The sequence below is a fragment of the Trichosurus vulpecula genome, chromosome 3 (genome assembly GCF_011100635.1).
Source record: "Trichosurus vulpecula isolate mTriVul1 chromosome 3, mTriVul1.pri, whole genome shotgun sequence".
In the NCBI taxonomy this organism is placed as follows: Eukaryota; Metazoa; Chordata; class Mammalia; order Diprotodontia; family Phalangeridae; genus Trichosurus; species Trichosurus vulpecula.
Window position 1 is genome coordinate 207,026,717 of NC_050575.1, and position 22,256 is coordinate 207,048,972.

A 22,256-nucleotide genomic window follows, 5' to 3' on the forward strand; every position below is an offset into this window, starting at 1 on the left:
TTCTTTCCTCTGACCTTACCATTTAGAGTTCTGGGAGGGCAGAGAGATGGAAGAGGCTGGGGTGAGCAGAGAGAATATGGAAAGGTGCACCTTTCTAGACTACTGCCCAGGGAGAAGCAGCCATGACTTTCATGCATCTGCAGGGGCCATGAGGAACAAGGCAACCAGAGGGAAAACCAGGACCACAAGGAAAACTTCAGATACTGGAGCAGAGATGGTGCCTTAAGGAGGAAAGAGATCCAGCAGTGGGGAGAAGGACAGACATTACGAATTTTCATTTCTCAAGCTGCTTTCCCCTTTTAATTGGGGATCCTGAGATGGGGAATGGAAACTTCTCGCTGTTGTCCCACTTTTTTTGATCCACCATCATAAGATGGGGAACAAATGTTCTTCTACTGTTTATAGTGTGTATAGTCCACATCAAAAGACTAAGAGGGAAAGGGGGGGACTGGATGAGGGAGATGGTTGGAGACAACTGTCTCCATATGGGAGTTTGGGACCTAGTTTCCTTTCCAAGTATTTTTATGTATATGAGTACAATATGCTAAGCCTCTGAATTTATAAACGCATTGAGAAGTAAATGGAGAGAGTGGAATGCACTGTGGGCTGGGGCCTCAGAGCTAGTTATAGACAACAGGTTCCATATTTTTATATTTTGAGCAATAGTCCATTTCATCTCTTAAATTAAATTGGAATATGGCCAGCAAAGCTGCTTTGGCAATGCAAGGTCAGTGTGAAGGAGCAACATGGGTTCTTTCAGACTGGTGCCCCCTCGTGGCCAATTGGGATATTGCAACCTCTTAGGAGCAGGCTTGGGGTAGACAGTAACTGACAAAGGCTGCTGGTTCAAGTAGAGGGCCACCTGGTGGGCAATTCAGACATTGCACTCAACTAACTAAAGTCCCTTTTTGGGTAATTAAAAACACACATTGTCTTCCTATATAGGCTTATGGAAGGCAGCCAAAAAGTCCCCGTATTGGCGCTTGTGTAACACTGTTATTCAGTGTTCATTTCCTTGGACATTTAATACTTTCTCCTGCTTTGGCTTTACAGATATTATATTCTCCTAGTTTTCCTACCTTTTAAACAATTTTTTCCCATCTCATTTTTTTAAATCTCCTCTGCTCCTTAATGTGTGTATTCTCCAAGACTCTGTTCTTTTCTTGCACTCCCTCCTTTGGCAATTTCATTTACCATCATTGTTTCAACTACTAGCTCTAGGCAGCATACTCTAAAACCTATTATCCACAGTCCTGACCACTCTTCTGAGTGTCCTCATGCTTTTCCACCAGCACCTCAAGCTCAACATTCCAATGGGATGTGGGATATTCCATTTTAAACCTTTCCTCTGACTTTAAAATTCCTGTTTATGGCACCACCTATCTTCCTGTCCTCCATGTGTGAAATCTTAGAGTTATTTCTTCTTGCTCATGTGCCAAATCCTGGACATTGCAGTTCCATACCATCTCTTGAAACTAGGACCTTTCTATTTCTACTCTCACCATCTTATTATAGGTGAGCTCTCACTACCTTCTTCCTGGACTTCTATGGGTCTTCTCAACTCTACTCTCTCTGCTTTCCAATCCATCTTTTACAAGTCTGCCAGGAAAAAAAATAGTCCTGAAGAATTCACTCCTGTGCTTCAGTGGCTTCCTATTTCCTACTGAGCAAAATTCACCTCTCTGTCTGACATTCATGGCCCTCCATAACTTGGCAACACCCTTTCTGGTTCTCCCTTCTGAGACCTAGTAGAAATAGCCCTTCAAATATTTGGAAGTAGCTTCTATGTCTTCCTTATATGCTTTAAGTGGGAAGGGATGGAAGGAAAAGGAAATTCCAAGAGGAGGCACTTGGGAAGGAAAGGAAGCCCTTGTGGTCACCCACCTGGGTGGTCTTTCATATGGAAGGGATGTATTAACTATAAATAAATCAAGACCTATGAACTTCTTTACAAAGGCACCATGAGAATTGGCTTTGCACCCAAAGTTCCTTTATGCCAAAAATGCTAAGGAGAAAAATGAAAAAAGGAAAACATTTGAACTCTACAATAATGACCAAGAATGAAATTGATTGTAATTATATATTCATTTTAAATCTGGTATAGAGGCCATAAGGAAAGTTTGGATGGGGGGGGACAGAGAGCATATGAAAACTTAGATTCTTACCTTGCTGGCTGATGACCTGATAGAAAGAGAGTTCCCCTTCAATGCTATCTTCAAGATTAAAATAATAGTGATTTGGGGTAAAAAGAGTTCATTTTTGGAGTAATAACAAGTAATGAGAAGAATCTATGTTCTCCCCCTGACCCCTTGTGTCTTTGAATTCCTAGCTTCCTTCAAAGCTCAGTTTGATTGATCCAACCATTCTGGACAGCAATTTGGAACCATGCCCAAAGGGCAACCAAACTGTGCATACTCTTTGATTCAGTAATACCACTTCCAGGTCTGTATCCCAAAGAGATCATAAAAAAGGGAAAAGGACTCCCATGTACAAAAATATTTATAGCAGCTCTTTTTGTGGTGGCAAAGAATTAGAAATTGAGGGGATGCCTGTCAATTGGGGAATGGCTAAACAATTTGTGATATATAAATGTAATGGAATACTATTGTGCAGGTGAGTTTCAGAAAAACCTGGAAAGACTTACATGAACTGATGCTGAGTGAAGTGAGGAGAACCAGGAGAACATTGTATACAGTAAGAGTAACATTGTATGATGTCCAGATATGATTGACTTAGCTCTTCTCAGCAATACAATGATCCAAGACAATTCCAAAAGGCTCATGATGGAAAATAGGTTTTACTTGATTGTACATGTATAACCTATATCATATTGCTTGCCATTTTGGGGAGGGGGAAGGGGAGGAGGAAGGGGAGGGAGGGAGGAAAATTGGAACTCAAAATCTTCTAAAAAATGAATGTTGAAAATTATCTTTACATGTAATTGGAAAAAAATAAAATACTATTACATTTAGAAAAAAGCTGAGTTCAAGTGCTGCATCTTATGTGAAGTCCTGATATTGTCCTGTGTTTATTGTTTATATATTATTATATAATTATATATACTCATTATATATTATTTTTATACTCATTATATGTTATATATGTATACACTCATATGTATATAATTGTTTCTCTTTGATAGCATGTAATCTTCCTGAGGACAGGGACTGTTTCATTTTTGTCTCTGTACATGCAGAGCCTAGTCCAAGTTGGTGCTTAATAAATACTTGTCAATCACACATTAGTGCACTGCTGACAGAGCCATGAATTGGTCTAGCCATTCTGGAAATCAATTTGGCATTATACCCCAATTATGCTCACCCTTTGAGCCAATGATGCCACCACCAGGCCTATACCCCAAAGGGCTCAAAGAAAGAGGAAAATTATTCAAATATTTATAGCAGCTCTTTGTAGCGAGGACTGGAAACTAAGGGGTCCTTCACAAGCTGTTTGCAATTTGGAGCCTGGCAGCCCCAGGGAAAAGGCATGTACAACCCAAAGGTTTTACAGCAGGCAAACATGCCAAGTCAAGAAGAACCAGACTCCTTCATTGCTACAATGTCAGGGCTCAGTCTAAGGTTTGCTGGAAAAGTAGATGGACTGCAGCAACCTCCCTCCCTGGTTTCCTCATTCATCCAGTTCAGAAAGTTGAGGACTCAACTCTAGTCCCTTACCCCCACCATCCTGAATTGGGTGGGGGGAGTTTGCAAATACATCACCTGTACATGATGATGTTCATGTAGCAGCTGTCTTTCTGGAAACATGGACTGAGCAGGATGTCATCTCCCTTTGCAAACCGTACTTCCACGGGGTAATGGGCCACCACATTGGGATTGTTCTCCAGCATGGCCTTCAGCTCCAGCAAGGCCTCTGCTGTCTTTTCACTGTGCTCAGGCCATGAGAATAAACAGAATGAGATCAGAGTGTGTTAGTTTGACCCAAGGGTCTAGTGCTTCTGTCTGTGGACCCTGAAGCCTGACCCCCACTTCTTTTATATTGCCGCAGAGGTGACACTCTGGCGCCAGTACCATCCACTGATCTATGTTGTTGTTGAGTCTGACTCTTTGTGACCATGTGGATGCTACTGTCCATGATGTTTTCTTGGCAAGGATACTGGAGTGGTTTGCCATTTCTTTCTCCAGTGGACTAAGATAAACAGAGGTTAAGTGACTTGCCCAAGGTCACACAGCTAGTAAATATCTGAAGCGGGATTTAAACTCAAGTCTTCCTGACTCCAAGCCCAGCACTCTACCCACTGTGCCACCTAGCTGTCCCTACTGAGGTGCTATCAAGTTGGAACCTCAGTATATCAGTCAATCAATGAACATTGGGCAAGTTACTTAACCTCTGCTTGTCTTGGTTTCTTTGTAAAATGAAGACAATATTCTCAGAATTGTTGTGAGGATAAAATGACATACCGTTTCTAAAGCGCTTAGCACAATGGTTGGCACATAGTAGGTACTTACGTGAATGCTTATTCTTGCCTCCTCCCATCCCCACCTTTTATTGGAATCTGTCTATGAAGATGCTTTTCTAGGATCCCACATGTCACTGACATCATAAAACTGGTGGGTTTCTGGATGTGTTAGCAAGGAATTTGTGGACAGGGAAAGGAAGCTGAGTTGAGAGGTCATCTTCCATCCTCACACCATGCAGACTTTGTAGAGTCATTCTCTTTTTTTCTTTCTTTGGAGGGCGGAAGGCAGGACAATTGGGGTTAAGTGACTTGCCCAAGGTCACACAGCTAATTAGTGTGTCAAGTACCTGAGGCTGGATTTGAACTCAGGTCCTCCTGACTCTAGGGCCGGTGCTCTACTCACTGCACCACCTAGCTGCCGCTGTAGAGTTGTTCTCAATAAAGATTCCACAGGCTGCCTGGGGCCATCATCCCTGGAGCATCAGGCAGGGTCCTTGCCATGTTGAACACCTGACAAGGCCTTGTAGCCTGAGTGCAGCCGGGTGAGGTGAACTCTGCCTTTATTCCATACCCCTTGAACTCAACTATTCATCCAAATCAGCTTGCCTTCCTCCCAGTAAGGCAGAAAGAGCTTGAGTAAGGCTGGCTGCCCCAACAAGCTCCAGCTGCCAGAATCATTTTCACCAGCTGCTATAATTTCCCATGACCTGGATCCATCAACCTTTCAAGCCATTCCTCTTCCCCGTTTGCTCTCTATCCTTTTCCTTCTACTGTTATTCCTAATATAAGAGTAAAAAATGAGTGACCCATAATGCTTGTCACCTGGATGCCAGTTATAGTGGGGAAAAAGAGAAACCTGGATAAAGGCAGGAAACACGCCCCACCCCAGCACCAGGAGTAAGGCCGGGAATGGGAAAATGGCAAAGGAATGATTCTCCTGTGGGTGATCACAAGCCTTTTTGGGTTATTCTGCTATTGTAGCCAGCTCGAAGTGATAAGCAGGGAATGTACTAAGAGATTAGGAACCAAGTAAGAATCAAAGAACTAGTTCAGAGATATTTTTGCGAGTGAAAATCTGAAACTAAGAGGAAAGGAAGGAGGAAGCCTTCTGTGGGCGCCACATTCATTGTTTGGTGTTTCATCATCATTGCTTACCTGGAATTTCCCCTCCCAGCAATTTATCGGTGCGGGAGAATATTCAACAGGGTGAGGGAGCATTCCCACCCACTGCCATCCATCCCCAGCGTCAATGCCTCAGCCCTGGGAGGCAAGCCTCCTGGCTTCTCAGTTACATACAATAAGCCTTGTTACTTCTACTGAATGCAATGATGCTGAAGAGGCAGCTTACATGGGAATGGCCCAGTCCTGGACATACTGCTTGAAGCGACATTCGTAGTTGAGGATCTTGTAGCTGATATCACTGCTCTCCACCTTGCTGGTGAACAGAAGCCAGAAGAAAAAGCGATTGATCCAGTGCACGAGGCGGGGCAGGAAGGTGCTGGGAAGAAACAAGGCATTTCTGTCAGAATGCATCACCGTGAGACTCGATCCCAGGCATTATACAGAGCTTACACAATTTATCTCATTTGAGCCTCACTACAACAGTGAGGGAGGTGCTATGATCTGTGACTGCAGGGCTACCAGCAGCAGCAGCAGCAGGACAAAAAGAGTTGTAAAAGATGGATAATCTGGGGCAGCTCCGTGGCTCAGTGGATAGAGTGCCAGCCCTGGAGTCAGGAGCACCTGAGTTTAAATCTGGCCTTGGACACTTATGAGCTGTATGACCCTGGGTAAGTCACTTCACCTCTGTCAGCCTCAGTTTTGCCACCTGTACAATGGGGATGATAATAATATTACCCCATTCAACGGACGAGGAGACAGGCTCAGAGATTTGCCCTTGATCACACGGCAGTTATGTCTCAGAGGTAAGACTCAAACCCGGGCATTGCCACCTCCCAAGTCTAGCACTCTAACCAATAAACCACATTGTCTTTCAAGATCTACCAAAGGAACTCGGAGACCCCACGGCAGTAAATTAGCACCCTAAATAAGAGGCCAATAGAACCAGAGAGCGTAGTTACACTCTGTGAGGGCAGAGGTACCCCTCAGATGCATTCAAAAAAAGCCTCCTGTCCTGTGATCTTCTCAGATTCATTGAGGGAACTCATCAAATTGATCAGGTCCCCCTCCTATAATACTTTGGACCTCATCTACTGTCTCTTCCCTTAATATTCACCTTACCATTAATTTACTGATAAGCAAAGAAGAAAAATGTTGTTGTTGTGTCCAACTCTCTGTGACCCCATTTGGGCTTTTCTTGGCAAAGATACAGGGAGTGGTTTGCCATTTTTTCTCCAGCTCATTTTACAGACAAGGAAACTGAGGCAAATAAGGTTAAATGACTTGCCCAGGGACACACAGCTAGTAAGTATCCAAGGCTAGATTTGAACTCATGAAAAAGAATCTTCCTGACTCCAGGCCTGGTGCTCTATCCACCTGCCGTCTATAAAATATCAATTTATATATACAACAAAGACTTTTTAATGTCTGTAATTAACGCAGCTCTGTGCCAGTTGCCATGGTGGATCCAAAGAAAGAGGTGGCATGGTCCTGGTCCCCTGGGACCTTATACTCCCCCCCCACATACACATACACCCCCCCCCACACACACACATATACACACTCACTCACATACACCCCTACACCTTCCTTTCCTTCCCATAATAAACTGACATTTGGTTGTGAAGGGGTCAGAAAGCTAGCAAGGGATACAGGAGCCTTCAACACAACATTCTAATTGCAAGACTAGTCTGGGTAAACCCTCTTTCTAGGTATCGCCACATTCTAGTTCTGTTCCAATAACTACAGGAGCCTACTCACATACTGTATGGTAGGAATGGAGAGACAGGGCATGGATGTGATGACAGAGGAGAAGCAAGAGGACTTGTTAACTGAGGATGGAACAGCCTTTCACCATCTACATTATTATATATTATTATTATATATAATGTCATATATATTATCATTACATATTATGTTATTATTGTATTACATATTATTATATATTACCTACCCCACAGGGTTCAGGTAGAGAAAATTAATGGAGCCTCTGTGAGCCTCAGTTTCCTCATTTATAAAACTAGGGATCCTTCTAACTTCAGTCTACATTTCTATGATTCCCTCATCCCATCCTGACCTAGGAAAAGGCAAGTCTTTAACCTACTTTGTCCTCAGTTAGACTTTATTAAAGGAACTTGGACCCCTTTTTTGGGTAGCAAAAAACTGGAGGCAAAGTTAAGTGCCCATCAATTGGGTAATCAGGAAATAAGTTGTGGTACATGAATGCGATGGAACATCACTGTGATATTAAAAAGGGACAATGTGAAGAATTCAGAGATGTAATCGATAATCAATAAACATTTATTAAGCACCACTATGTATCAGGTACTGTGCTAAGTCTTGCTAAATAGGACTCATACGAACCAATAGAGAAATAAGCAGAACCAGGAAAAAAAGATACACAATAATTTAATAATGTAACCATTAAGAACAAAACCCCCAAACACTTTGTAATTATTAAGACCAAGCGTGGCCCTAGAGAAGACATGCAAAATGACCCTTTCTCCTTTCTTTGCAGAAGTGGGGGGCCATGGGTATAGAATATTGCATATATTCTTAGACACCGTTGATTTTTAGGTTGTTTTGCTGCAAATGCTTTTAAAATACATATTAATTTAACTAAATAATATTAATATTATTAATGATAGTAATTGCTGTCATATTATTAATTGTCACATGTAATTAAATGTTCTATTAATATTGTTAATTGTGACCATAATTACTAATGTCATACATTAATGCAAATAATTATGGGGAAAGGAATATATTTAGAAATAAAGGTGATTTAAAAATCAAAAGATCTCAATAAAAATGAACTGAAATAAAAAGACAGGATTAGCACATTCCTGTCTTCTTTAAGGGGAGGAAGAGAGTTTTGCTCAGGAGAAGTTAGTTGATTGGTTGGCAGAGATAAAAAATTGGAGGAGTTCCTAAGCAGACTTAAAAAGGAGAGCCCCAAAGAAGAGCTGCATTCAGCAGAAAGGCGGTAATAGAAAGGCTGCAGCTTTGATTTAGGGCTTAATCTATTCCCTAGACATTAACTTCACTGACACAAACACATAAAGCTGTCATGTTGCTAGTAATGAAATTCATGGCCATGAAGAAAGACTCTGATGTGGCATTTTCCATCCTTTTTTTACAATCTATCATCTGGGCACCCTGAGTGACCTCCGTGTGAAATGGAGGTACTTTTAACGTGCCAATAATTTGTGAGGGTAGGGAACAGAAGAGATTTTAGTTGCTGGAGGAAAGTAAGATGAAGGCTCCCAGTTCCATTCGCTCCCCCAGAGATTTTTGATTTTTGCTTAGGCTGGTTTTCAGGGCAACCAGGGTAATGAAGCTAGAGTGGGGAGGGTGAGGTGGCAGGAATTTTCTCACTCCAGTTCCAACCTTTTCCTCTGCAGTTTTGCTAAGTGGATCCTCAGTCTGATTTGAAGGCAGCTAGGTGGCACGGTGGATATAGCCCTGGAGTCAGGAGTACCTGAGTTCAAATTTCGCCTCAGAAACTCACTAGTTGTATGACCCTGGGTTAGTCACTTCACCTCTGTCTGTCTCAGTTTTGCCACCTGTACAGTGGGAATGATAATAATAGCCCCTCCCCCCCTCCCAAGGTAGTTGTGACCCACATCAGGCCATTACACTCAAATGCATTCTTTTGTCAAATGAGAGGCTTGCAAAGTGCTTAGTACAGGGCCTGGAATAATAATGCTTAAAATAAAATAAAATAAAACAACAAATGCTTATTCCCTTCCTCTCTGCTCCCTTGTAAAATTACAGCAATAAGAGCTTATCATGAGTCGAGCTTCCTTGTATTATCCTAGAATACGCAAATAGTAATGTGTTCTTTGAAATAATCCTGGGTGTTGATCAGCCCCAGGAGCTCATACCTCAGAAGCAAGGTGAGATTAGGAGCACCTTAGATAAGAGTCTCATGCTCTGAAATTCGGGGGAAAAAACCCTTGTTCTCTGAAAGTTTGTTTTATTTGTTCTTCCCTCCCTTTAGAAAAGATCTGGGGGTCCAGGTATAGATTTCAGGGAGTCTGCGAACTGGGATGGGAGAAAAATACATCTTCATTTTCAGTTACCTCTAACTGAAACTCAACATTTCTTTTGATTATGAATATAAGAAAATTAAACTGAGAAGAGGTTCCTAGACTTTCCCAGATGGTCAAAGATTGACAAAACTCCTGCTTTAGTTGCTAGTAAAGTTCTTTTTTGAAAAGCCCAATCTCAAATCTCAGTTTTCCAAAGGAGAAAGAAAGTGGGGCAGCAAGGTGGTGCAGTGGATGTAGCACTGGGCTGGAGTCAGGAAGACTCATCTTCCTGAGTTCAAATCTGGCCTCAGGTACTTACTAGCTGTGTGACCCTGGGCAAGTCACTTAACCTGTTTACCTAGGAGGTGGCTAGGTGGTGCAGTGGATTGAGCACTGGGCCTGGAATCAGGAAGATCTGACTTCAAATCCAGCCTCAAATACTCACTAGCTATGTGACCCTGGGCAGCTCACTTAACCTCTATTTGCCTTAATCTACTAGAGAAGGAAATGGCAAACTCCTGCCGTATTTTTGCCAAGAAACCCCATAGACAGTATGGTCCACGGGGTGTAAAATGCTGGTCATACAAAACCAAAAACAAAAAGGATACCTACTTAAAAGAAGCTTCTATTTAAATGGGAAAGAACACACCAGAAAGGTATTGACCAGGGAAGGGCACTTTGGTCTTGAAAGGAAAGGTGAGTTTGGCTATTGGGAAGTATACAGACAGAGCCCACCCAATACTAGAACAATGGCACAGTAGATTTACTCAGGGTTCATGGCTCTAGAACCAGAGACAGGAGATGGGCTGGGAACTGCTGGGGTTTTCAGTGTGGGTGGTCAGGCAGCTGCCAAGGGGGGCTGTACAGGGAATGGCCAGAGAGGAGGAAGTAGGGTGAAACAGAGCTGGGGCTTTAGGATCCTTTATTCCTGGAAGGAATGGCAAACTCTCCAAACCAGCAATAAGCCCCAGTCCTACCTGACCCAGAGCAGGAACTCCAGAAGGTAGAATCCAATGGCATAGTCCCAAAACCAGTTGGCAGCCGAGGCAGGTGGCTAGGGAAGTAGAATGGTGGTCAGGGAAGAGCAGAGCAAGGTAGTCTACTGACCTGGGTGGCCCAGTATCCTAACAGAGAAGAGCTGCTATTCTTCTGCAAATCTGGGGGCAGGGAGAGGGAAGCTTTCTTATTGCTTAGATGGAGACCTTTCACTGCTCCCTAGGTCCAAGATGCTGTGCTCTGGTTCTCCAGAACATGGGGAAGGGCCTTGGGGGTGGGCTGGTTCCTAACAAGGTTCTCCCTCTCCTTTTCTTTCCTATCTGTTTCTTTTACATTTGGAAGAAGGCCTGTACCTCTGCCATGGAGGTAAGGCAGAGCGTCTGCTCCATCTATCTGAAGATCACTTTGGTTTCTTTATGAGCCCCAAATCCTCACCTTTACCTCTGACTCCCTGGCATGCTTCAAAGAAAATTCAAGCACTCTTCCCTCTGAAATAACTTTATATATTAATAATTAATAATAATATATATACTATATATATTTACTTTGGGCATCTATGTGGCATAGTGGATAGAATGTGCTAGGCTTGTAGTCAGGAAGCTTTGAGTTCAAATCCAGGTTCAGGCATTGACTACCTGCGTGACCCTGGGCAAGTCACTTAACCTCTATTTGCCTCAGTTTCCATACCTATAAAATAGAGATCATAATATTGCTTAGCTCTCAAGGTTGTTGTAAAAGAATCAAATGACATAATAATTGTGAAGTAGTTAGCATGGAATAAGTGCCATATGGATGTTAGCTATTGTCATCTTTGTTGTTATTATTATTAGAGAGGGAGAGAATTAGGTGGTTTAGTGGATGGAATGCTGGACTTGGAATGGTGAAGACCTAGGTTCAAATCTGGGCTCAGACACTTAGCTGTGTTACCCTGGTCAAGTTACTTAATGTCTCTCTCCCTCAACTTCTTCACCTGTAAACTAGGGATAACAGTACCTTTTCACAGAGTAATTGAGGACGTCAAAGTGCTCCGCAAATGTTAAAGTGCTACATAGATGCTAGCTATTATTGTGTTATTATTATTATTGTCATTATTATAGATTTTGTATTTACTTATCTGTATATATGTTGTTTTCCCTGAATAGAATATAAATTCATTTGAAGGCAGAGACTACAATTTCATTTTCCCCCCTCTAGTCTTGGTGCCTAGCACAGTGCCTGGCACATAGTAGGTGCTTAATAAATGCTTATTGAATGAATGTCTATGTTCAGTAACAGGATTTTGAGGAAACTGGGACCCTTCAAGTTTAAGTGACTTGGCCAAAGTCATACAGGTCTCCAGCATCACAGATGGGATTTGAGACCACTTTTTCTGCCTCCAGAGCAAATATTTGTTCCACTGAGCCATACTGACTTCTCTATTAAGCCCAAAGATAGACTGTGATCTACGTCGATGGAGGGAGTTTTCTACATCTACAACAAAATCACAGATCCTACATGTGCTTCCATATTTGTGCATCAACTGAGGTATACAGGTACCTTGTTGGTGTGGTCTTGGTAGATGACACTGACATTGTCACTGTGGGGAAACCAAAGGAAGCGGAAGTATTCAGATTTCTTGAGATGGCTGTCTAAATTGTCAAGAACCTAGAAGAGATGAAGGAAAGAAAGGGAAAAGCATGGTTTACTCTGGTGGCTTCTTTAATAGGATGCTAGTCATCACAAGGCTCCAGCGGTGCCCTGGTTTCTCCCTGTTTGCAAAAAATAATTGTATGAGGACAGAGAAGGTGATACAGTATAACCCTATTATAAACATTATTATTATGTCGATTTTGATAGACTACCTGTTAACGACGGCCCCTTCAAACCAATCACCTGCATCAATCCATTGATCAACAAGCACTGATTTAGCATTTACAATGTGCTAGGCACTGTGCTAATGCTAAGGATACAAAGAAAAGACACAAACAGTCCCTATCCTTAAGTTGTTTACCTTCCAAAGGGAGAAACAGCATGTACATAAATGGAAATACACAAATACAAAACAGAGAACACATGAAAATCGGCACTGAGCCAACATACAGATAATGTGGAAAAGCACTGTTTGGCACATATGTGTACCTGAGTTCAAATTGGCCTCAACACTCACTAGCTCAGTGGCCTTGGAAAAATCACTTAACCTCTGTCTGCCTGCCTCAGTTTCCTCAGCTGTAAAATGGAGATTAAAATGGCACTTACCTCCCAGAGTCATTGTGGGGATCACATAAAATAATATTTATAAAGTGCTTTGTAAACCTTAAATAACCATGTAAATCCTACGGTTGGGTGATGATGATGATGGTGCTGAACCATATTTTACTCCAATACAGTGTCAAGTATATGCCTGGGGTCCATGCCATCCTTGTATAGATACTACTACCACTCCCAGATACTTCTTTGAAGCCCTTCTCCTGGCTTTGCCCTTGTTCCTCTTCACTTTATTCCAGCCTGTAATGCTCCCTCCTTCTTCTCGCCCCTACTGCATTTAGAGGGCCCTACAATTAGGTTGGAGTGAGACAGAATCTTTGAGAAGAAGCCCGTCAACTGGGGAATGGCTAAACAAGTTGTGGTATGTGAATGCAATGGAATATTATTTTTTCTATAAGAAATTATGAAGGGCATGGGTTAAAAAAACCTAGGAAGACTTAATATGAATTGATGGAAAGTGAAGTGACTGAAACAAGAAAACACTGTATACAGTAAAAGCAATGTTGTAACAAGCATCAACTGTGAAAGACTCAACTACTCTGATTAATATAAGGATCCATGACAATTCAAAGGATTCATGACAAAAATGGTGTCCTCCTCATGAACTCTTGAGTGCAGATTGAAGCATCTTTTTTCACTTTATTTTTCTTGCATTTTTTGCATTGTGTTTAATATGGAAATATGTTTTGCATGACTTCACATGTATAATGGATTATCACATTGCCTGTCCTCTCAATGGATGGCGGAGAGGTTAAAGGGAGAGAGAAAATTTTGGAACTCAAAATTTTAAAATGAATGTTTTTTTAAAGGGTCAGAATCTTAGAGTGAATATTTTTCTATATACTAGATGAATAGATAAAGCATTTATTAAGTACTTACTGCGTGCTAAGTGTTGGAGATATAAACATTGTAAGCTAGACAATCTTTGCCTATATTCTCTCCAAGTATCTTACATTCTAAAGAGGAAAGACAACACATGAAGGAGTGATAGAAAGGGGAGCAGACTCAGGGAAAGAATATCCACCCAGAACATGTATAGGAAGTGACCATGGCATGGTGACCTGGTTCCTGGCAAGATTAGGCCAAATGTTCACCAACTGGAGCTGAGGACCCAGGGATGAAGTCCAACTTTTCAGTGGGATGAGATAGCAATAGAGTAAGACCATTATATTATCTTGACAACTACTTCTCTGAAGGCAAGCACCAGAGTTTGTTAATCTCTCCATCATCTCATCCCCAGGGATGCCTCTGAATTGCCTCTTTCATTTCACATTTAATGAAGAGCAACAACAGTTATGATAGGCACCTCAATAAATGCTTACTGCTTCAAAGGCACCAGCTACAACACATACAGCTGTCATCAAGTGCAATCACTAGGTTCAAATGAGATGGTTAATTAACCTAGTCATAATGGTGGACTCACACAGAATGAGTTTTAGCTTTAATGTTTATTGTTAATAGGAGGGGAGCAGAGGTTAAGACCTGGAGACCAATGAAGAAGAGACTGAAGTTGTCATCCTACTGAGAAATTAATAGGGCTAGAACTTGGTTGTCAAGATGAATAGAGCTATAACTAAGGTAGGGTAACTAGAACTTTGATCCAGGGCATTAAATTTGGTGGGCACTTAAAGCATTTGTAATCCTTTGGCAGTAAAGAAACAACAAACTTCAGTACCTAGTTAGCAAGAAGAATTAGTAGAATAATGAGATCTAATATTTATATAGTGCTTTAAGGTTTGCAAAGCCCTTTGCATATGTTATCTCATGAGATCGTCCCAAAAGTTTCATGAGGTAGGTACTATTATTATTATCCCACTTTTACAGATGGGGAAACTAAGTCTGAGACAGGTTTAAGTGGCTTGCCCATGGTCACAACTAGTAAGCACCTGAAGCAGTATTCAAACTCAGTCTTTATAACTCCATATCTTACAGTATACACCCTCCCCTTCCCTGTGCCACCTAAGTGCCTAAAAAAATAGGAAACTGCCAGATGATCTGCTTCTCACAGCTGTACCTGGAGAACTCCTCTCTAGCCTGGACCCACTTCCCTTTCACTTTCCCCTCTTCTCCATCATTTGGCCATGGCCCTTTAGGTATCCTGATTTAAGCTGATTTCATGCTATTTACCCTAGTTATTAACATTGCTAGGTATGTCTAGGAGGGGGAAGACTATAGCAGAGTTTGAATCCTAGAATCCCAACCAGCAATGTTAGGAAGGGCACATGACTCTCTGTTAGCTGGAAAGTAAAAGGATTGCTAGGAGAAAGGAGCTAGTGCAGGGGCTGTGCCTGCATTACAGTGACCACCTGGGAGGAGAGGTGAGGGCTATACTAAAAGCCAAAACTCATTCATTGAAGGACCCAAGATCCCCTTGAGGTTTTCCCCTTGTTTAAGGAGGAAAAGGGATCGTGTCTAAAGTAATTACAGGGTGAGGAGAAGGAAGGTGAGGAAATACCAGGAGATCTATCTTTGTCACATTTACCTTAAATTGCTAGAAGCTGCAGACCACCAATTAGTGGGTTTGGGGGAATTCCAGGCAATCATAGACCAGTCCAACCCTTGAACTCTCTCTCAGTTTCAATACAAGGCTCAGATTCAATACAAGGATGAAACGGACAAACTCTGTCCTTTAGAAACTTGTAGTCTAATGAAGGGGGAGTATGAAACATGGATGCACAAACACTGTATAATATGCCATAAGAAATGATGAATATTAAAAATTTGGGGAAGCAGAGTGAAGTAAACCATACCAGGAATATAATATCCATAATGACTCTTAACAATACAATGGAAAATAACTCTGGAAGATTTAATAACACTGATTAACATAACGAATGCTAATCACTCCAGAAGACAGGTGATGAAGCGTGTCTCTTGACAGAGGGGTGACGGACTAGAGGTGCAGAATGAGATATGCATTTTCAGATATAGCCAACTGGAGAAATTTGTTTGTCTTGACTATGTATATTTATTACAATAGAGGGCATTTGTTTGGGGGAGGGGGAAGAAGAAGAATTCACCAAAAGAAAAGAAAGAGAAAGGAATAAAAATACACAGAAGAGAGCAGAAGAAAGTTGAGGAGACAGAAAAGGAGGGCAGTGTTATAATTTAACAACATCTACTATACGCTATTTACTACAATATATTGTTTACTATATACTATAATAAACTATTTAGAATATATACTTTGAAAATATATATTTATACTATATATAATATATATATATATATCCTAAAAAACCCATAAAATTGATTCATGATTTCATATATAATCTTTTTTCTGTTATTTTGTATATTGAAAGGTTTGCTTGTTAAGTCTGTAATTTTAAAAAAGAAAAATTTAAAACAGAACAATGTAAACAGAAAGACCATCACCACCAACTACAAAATGGAAACCAAGTGCTGCATAATTATAATGATCAAGCTTGGCCTCCAAGGAGAGATGAGAGAATGCATCTCTGCCTTCTCTGCAGTGGTGAGGGACTGTGGGTACATACACTGTCAGGCTCAAGTAGTCATTGCTTAGTTTGCTGAACTACTTTTCCCACTCTTTTTTAATTTCCTTATTACAAAGGAAGGTGGGAAGCTATGGAAGGAATCAGAAGGGAGGATGATATGAAGACGGAAAACATAAACAAAAAGTTAAAAATAGGCATGACACCAGTAGAATATTGCAAATGCAAAGAACCAAGGCAAAATGCCAAGAAAAATTTGAAGATTGAGAAATTGCTTTTATGGGGCAAGGTGGGGTGAGGGAGGCGCATCAAGGAGAGCTTGACGACCTTCAATAGACAAGAACGTTTCGTTGTTGTTGCTGAATCATTTTCAGCTGTGTCTGACTTTTTGTGACCCCATCAGGGGCTTTCTTGGCAAAGATACTGGAGTGGTTTGCCATTTCCTTCTCCAGCTTATTTTACAGATAAGGAAATTGAGGCAAACAGGGTTAAGTGACTTGCCCAGGGTCACACAGCTAGTGAGTGTTTGAGGCTAGATTTGAATTCAGGAAGATGAGTCTTCTGACTCTAGGCCCAGCACTCTGTGCACTATGGCGCCACCTAGCTGTCCTTAGGCAATGACATGGAGCGCATCTATTCCCAAGAGGAAGAATGACCTATGTAAAGACATAAAAGCAGAAAGGGATAGGTGGATGATCCGATCGTGTTTCTGACTGCCAGCAGTCCAGTTTGGCTGGAAGGTAGGGTTTGTTCCCGAGAAGCACGAGGAGATACAGGGTCAGATGACTTGCTATATCAAAGGACCTCATTCCCAGATAAGGGGCCACTATCTCCTCTGGCAGAGGATCAACAAGGAGCAACGGCCAAGGGAGCAATAGACAGCAGTGGAATTCATAGCCGTCTGTAAACAGTCCTGGTGTGTGGGAGAGAACTAATTCTGTTTGTGTCCTGGGAGTGCAAATAGTATCCTGGATTTATTTTTTCTTGTTAAAGGACAAAGGGTAAACCTGATGCAAACATCTCTCCCTCTCTTTCCCTAATTCAACAAAGATTTATTAACTCCTCACTACGTGCAGGGCAAGAAGAAGCACAGCGTGAGCTTTGGAGTCAAAAAGACTTGAGTTTAAATCCTGCTGCTGATGCATGCTGGTCAAGTGACCCTGGTCAAATCACTCCCCCTCTCAGTGGTACAAGCGATCCTCTAAGACTCTCTAAGACATGATTTTATTTTTTTTCCTTACAACTTGGTGAAGTAGGTAATATTATTCTCATTTTACAAATTAGGAAATTGAAACGAGAGGTTTAGTTATATGCCCAAAGATACACAGTTTAGAAGTGGCAGAGGCTGTATTCCAACCCAGACTTTTCTGAATTAAGGTGAGGAATTCAAGTTTAAACATGCTGAGTTCGAGGTACTACCTGAGCTTTCTTCTGGTGGGGCTATGTAAGATACCATTGAAAATAAAGGACCTAGGGGCCACTAGGTGGTGCAGTCAACAGAGCAGCCACCCTGGAGTTAGGAGGACCTGAGTTCAAATTCAACCTCAGACACTTATTAGCTGTATGACTCTGGGCAAGTCACTTGACCCCCCAGCTGCCTCCAAAAAAGAAACGAAAAGAAAGAACTTGAGCTCTAGACAGAGGTGAGAGGTTGAGATCAAGATTTGTGAGTGATATGAGGAAAGGATTTGAAGGAACGGCAGTTTATGAGATTCATCATTGGAACAAAGTTCAGGAATAGGAGAGAAGAAACCCTTCGAATACACCCGAATTTAAGGAAATTGAGGAGAATGAGTGGCCAGATAAGAAGAAACCACAGGAAGAGAGCCAGGAAATTGTAACATATCATGGAAGCCAACGGAAGCAAATCCAGAAGACTGAGATACTCATGCCAACTGTTGTAAAGCAAATAAAACACTCTTTTAAGCTTGTCATTCACCCTCTGGCTCCACTCTGCCCCATCAAAATCTTTCTAGGGCTTCCTGTTACCTACAAGATACGGTCATAGGATCATGATGTATGTAATACCCGGCTGAGTCCTGCCCTTGGGCATTTGCGTCTAGTTGGGGAGATAAGACAGTTACAGGGGAAGAAAAGAATTAATAATACAAAGATAAATAACTAAGTAGTCAACCAAGGGTAGAAGTGATAAGTACTAGAGGAGGTCACCAAAATAGGTCTTTTCACCAAGGATTGGTGGGAAAGGGGTAGGAGGTAGGATAAATTTCTCAGGGAAGATTGGGATGTTAGCTGAGTCTCAAAAGGTCATTAAGACTGCGACTAACAGGGAAGAAAGGAAAAGCATTCTCGATTTGGAATGAGGAGAGTCGGAGCGAGGAGAAGTGTCATTGTTGAAGGTTCAGCCTTTCAGTCTTGTCTTACTCTTCGTGACCCCATTTGGGGTTCTCTTGGCAAAGATACTGAAGTGGTTTGTCATTTCCTTCTCCAGTCATCTAAGGTAGTAGTCTTCAAAGTGAAGGGAGGGGCTAGTGGGCAAGCCCTGACCTCAAGGAATATCACAGTTGGGAGGACCAGTAATTACCCAGGTTTTTATTTAATTTATTTTTTTTCCTTGTGGCTCATAATTTCCTTATTTCAAAATAATGAACATTGATTCCTTGGCTGGGAAAATTTCAGGTTGAAGCAAGTCTTTCTTTCCTGCAGCATCTGTTTTGAAGGGTTGGGATTAGTAGCTTAGGTCCCAGAAGTCTTAGCACTGGCAAGACTGGGTCTGGCTGTCTTTCAAGGTCGGTGAACCTTGGAATCACTGGATTTGGTGATTTTAGAGTCTGACTTGTTCCCTTGGTTTTGAACTTGGTGATCTTGTCAGACATGCTTTTCTTAGCGTCACTAGGCTAAGTGAGCTTGGTAGGGTCAGAGGCTTTGGCAACCTCTGAAGTTAATTAGCTGTGTGGCCTTGGGCAAGTTACTTAATCTCCTTGGGCCTCAGTTTCCCCATCTATAAAAAAGAGGCGTTGTCATCTAAGGTCCTTTCTAACTCTGGGAGGACAGCTTTGTGGTACAGTGGATAGAGTGCTGGACATGAAGTCAGGAAGACTCATCTTTGTGAGTTCAAATCTGGCCTCAGAAACTAAGTGGCTCTGTGACCCTGGGCATGTCACTTAACCCTGTCTGCCTCAGTTTCCTCATCTGTCAAAGGAGCTGGAGAAGAAAATGGCAAACCACTTCAGTATCTTTGCCAAGAAAACCCCGAAAGGGGTCACAAAGAGTGGAACATGACCAAAAAATGACTGAACGAGCATATCTAGGGTGTGAGGGGCACCAATGCATAAAATCAACTTGGAAAGATTAGTTGGCACCAGATTATAAACTGCTTTAAATGCCAATCAGAAGACTTACAATTTTATCTTAGAGTCAACAGGTAATCACTGAAGCTTCTTGAACAAGGAAGTGAGTGGGGCAAATCCCTTAACCTCTCTGGGCCTCAGCTTTATTATCTGTGAAATGAGGAGATCTGAAAAGATGACCTCTGAGGACTCTTCTGACTCTAAATCTATGAGCCTAATGATTTTGGTGATCAGGATGGAGTCTCTGTTTGAGCATTTGTCTTACTCAGGATTCCATCCTGAGATAACTCATATCTGTCTCGGCTTGTTTTCAGTTCCCCCCTTTAATGTGATAATAATCAGACCAGTTTTCCAGGAAGTCATTGAGCTTCATAAGACTGGGACGTCTTGAACCTCCCTGTAGATGTGAGTACACACACACACACACACACACACACACACACACACACAATGTATGTATATGTGTATGTGTATATATATGTACATGTATATATAAATATATATACACCCATACACACACATCTATACGTCTATATATATATATACACCCATACACACACATACACACACACACATACATCTATATATAATGTATATGTGTATACACACATTTTTTAAAGCTGCCTGTTTGGACTTGATTATTCTCAGATTTTGTCATAGGGCAGCCCCAGGTGCTGCAGAACCACTGACATCAATCAGTTTTAACAGTACACATTTCAGAGCACTTTTGAGTTTACTTTCTTTGCCTCTGAGCGGATATAAAGGACCTCAGGACCACCTTCCCCTGATAGCCTGGGTTCAACTAGCCTGGTCCAGGACATCATCTCCCCTCTATCCTGACTGGCCCTGGCAAGAGATTATCTTAGTCTGGTCATCTAAGGTATGAACTACCAAGGCATGGCTTTTAGCTGAGACCCAAGGGAGGGCTGAGATTTTTTCTTTTTATTCATTCTCATTAATATTCAACTTCTTAAATTAAACAGCCAAACTTAAAAAATATTCTAAAATACTACTATTTAAAGAAGATACATAGAGTAGCGCTCAGTTTGTTGTTGTTCAGGCAGTTTTTAGTTGTGTCCCATTCTTCATAACTCTATTTGGAATTTTCTTGGCGGAGGTACTGATAAGGTTGGCTAATTCCTTCTCCAGCTCATTTTACAGATGAGGAAACTGAGGCAAACAGGGTTAAGTGACTTGCCCAGGGTCACACAGCTAGGAAGTGTCTGGGGCTGGATTTTAATTCAAGTCTTCTTGACTCTAGGCCTGGTGCTCCACCCACTGTGCCACCTACTTGCTATTCTCCTGCACAACATCATATTTTCCATTTCTATGCCTTTACAGAGGCTCCCCCCACCTCCTACACACCCCATGCCAGGCATGCTCTCTTCCTAGATTTCATCTCTTAGAACTCCTAGCTCCCTTCAAGGCTCAGTTCCTCTTTCCTAGCACCCCCCCTCCCATTATTTTGTACATATGTGGGATTCAGGTGGTTTGCACCACCGGTTCACTAGAACCAGTACCTGATTTTAGTTTGGGTTTGCTGAACTCTTGTTACCCAGGGCGGGGCCTGCGCCTGCCATTTCAGGGGTGGCCCCCAGCTCAGAACAGGTTGTTGATTCATCTGAATGCCACCACATATCTAATTATTTCTGCATGGATTATTTCCCTTCCAGCAGAATATATAAATTCCTCGAGGGCAGTGATTGCTTTGTTGTTTGTTTTTGTATCTGCTGCAACTAGCACAGTGCTTGGCATACAGTCGTCCCTTAATGGGGCAGCTAGGTGTTGCAGTGCACAGAGTCCCAGGCCTGGAGTCAGGAAGAGTTATCTTCTTGAGTTCAGATCTGGCCTCAGACACTTCCTAGCTGTGTGACCCTGGGCAAGTCATTTCACCGTGTTTGCCTCAGTTTCCTCAATTATAAAACCCCAAATGGAGTCACAAAGAGTCAGTCATGACTGAAACAACTGCATAACAACAAACCAAAAACACTCAGTGAATGCTTCTTAAAAAAAAAATTCTTTCAATCAACAAAAATCTATTTTCTCTCAGCTTCTCCCTACCCTCTTGACAAATGCTTGCTGAATTGAGTTGTCCAGGGTCACATGGGTAGGAAGTGGCTAAGCTGAAGTTTGAACCCATGATTCCAAATCCAGAGCTCTTTTCACCACACAATACTATCTAAGAGCCCCATTACCCCAAATGGATTGACCTTATGGAAGCCCAGAGAAGGGAATCTGTCCTCTTATCTATCTATTCTGATTTATCTCCTAATCCTGCAGTACCTAATGTTTCATTCCAGAGAACCTTCAAAGCAGCTGCCACACCACGCCCCCGGCCTTTTATTTATTGAGCAAATTCCCTTAATCAGATGGTTGAAAATGCCAGCCCAGGCTCAGCATGAACCAGCTTTATTTATGGCCCTGCTTCCTTGTAGTGGAGATGACTGTAAGGAGTATATGATGGAAAATGATGGCGGCTAGGTCAATAGTGTATCTGAAGCACCTCAGAGGACAATGACAGCCAGCTCTGGGAGGAACAAAGACCATACAGAGAATGTAGCCTAACTGGATATGTGGCTGGCAGCCGAATCCTCTGGCCCTCCCTGGGGGAGAAGTCTCTGGTTAGGGGTACAGCTACTGCCCATCCCAAACAAGTAAGTTTCTAGGTAGGATTTGGACAAAG

General features: G+C 42.0%; 1 protein-coding gene across 2 annotated transcripts in view; it reads right to left on the bottom strand.

Annotated features, from left to right (window-relative positions):
- The window catches only part of LOC118844879 (L-gulonolactone oxidase), a 53,856-nt gene that overhangs the window by 10,927 nt on the left and 20,673 nt on the right, over window positions 1–22,256 (bottom strand). For both annotated transcript variants that reach the window (XM_036752889.1, XM_036752888.1), the window contains 4 exons: window positions 12,103–12,210; window positions 10,548–10,624; window positions 5,766–5,915; window positions 3,720–3,884 (listed from right to left, as the gene is read on the bottom strand). In XM_036752889.1, the coding sequence (XP_036608784.1) occupies window positions 3,720–3,884; window positions 5,766–5,915; window positions 10,548–10,624; window positions 12,103–12,210 (500 nt within the window). The remainder of the gene's footprint in view (window positions 1–3,719; window positions 3,885–5,765; window positions 5,916–10,547; window positions 10,625–12,102; window positions 12,211–22,256) is intronic.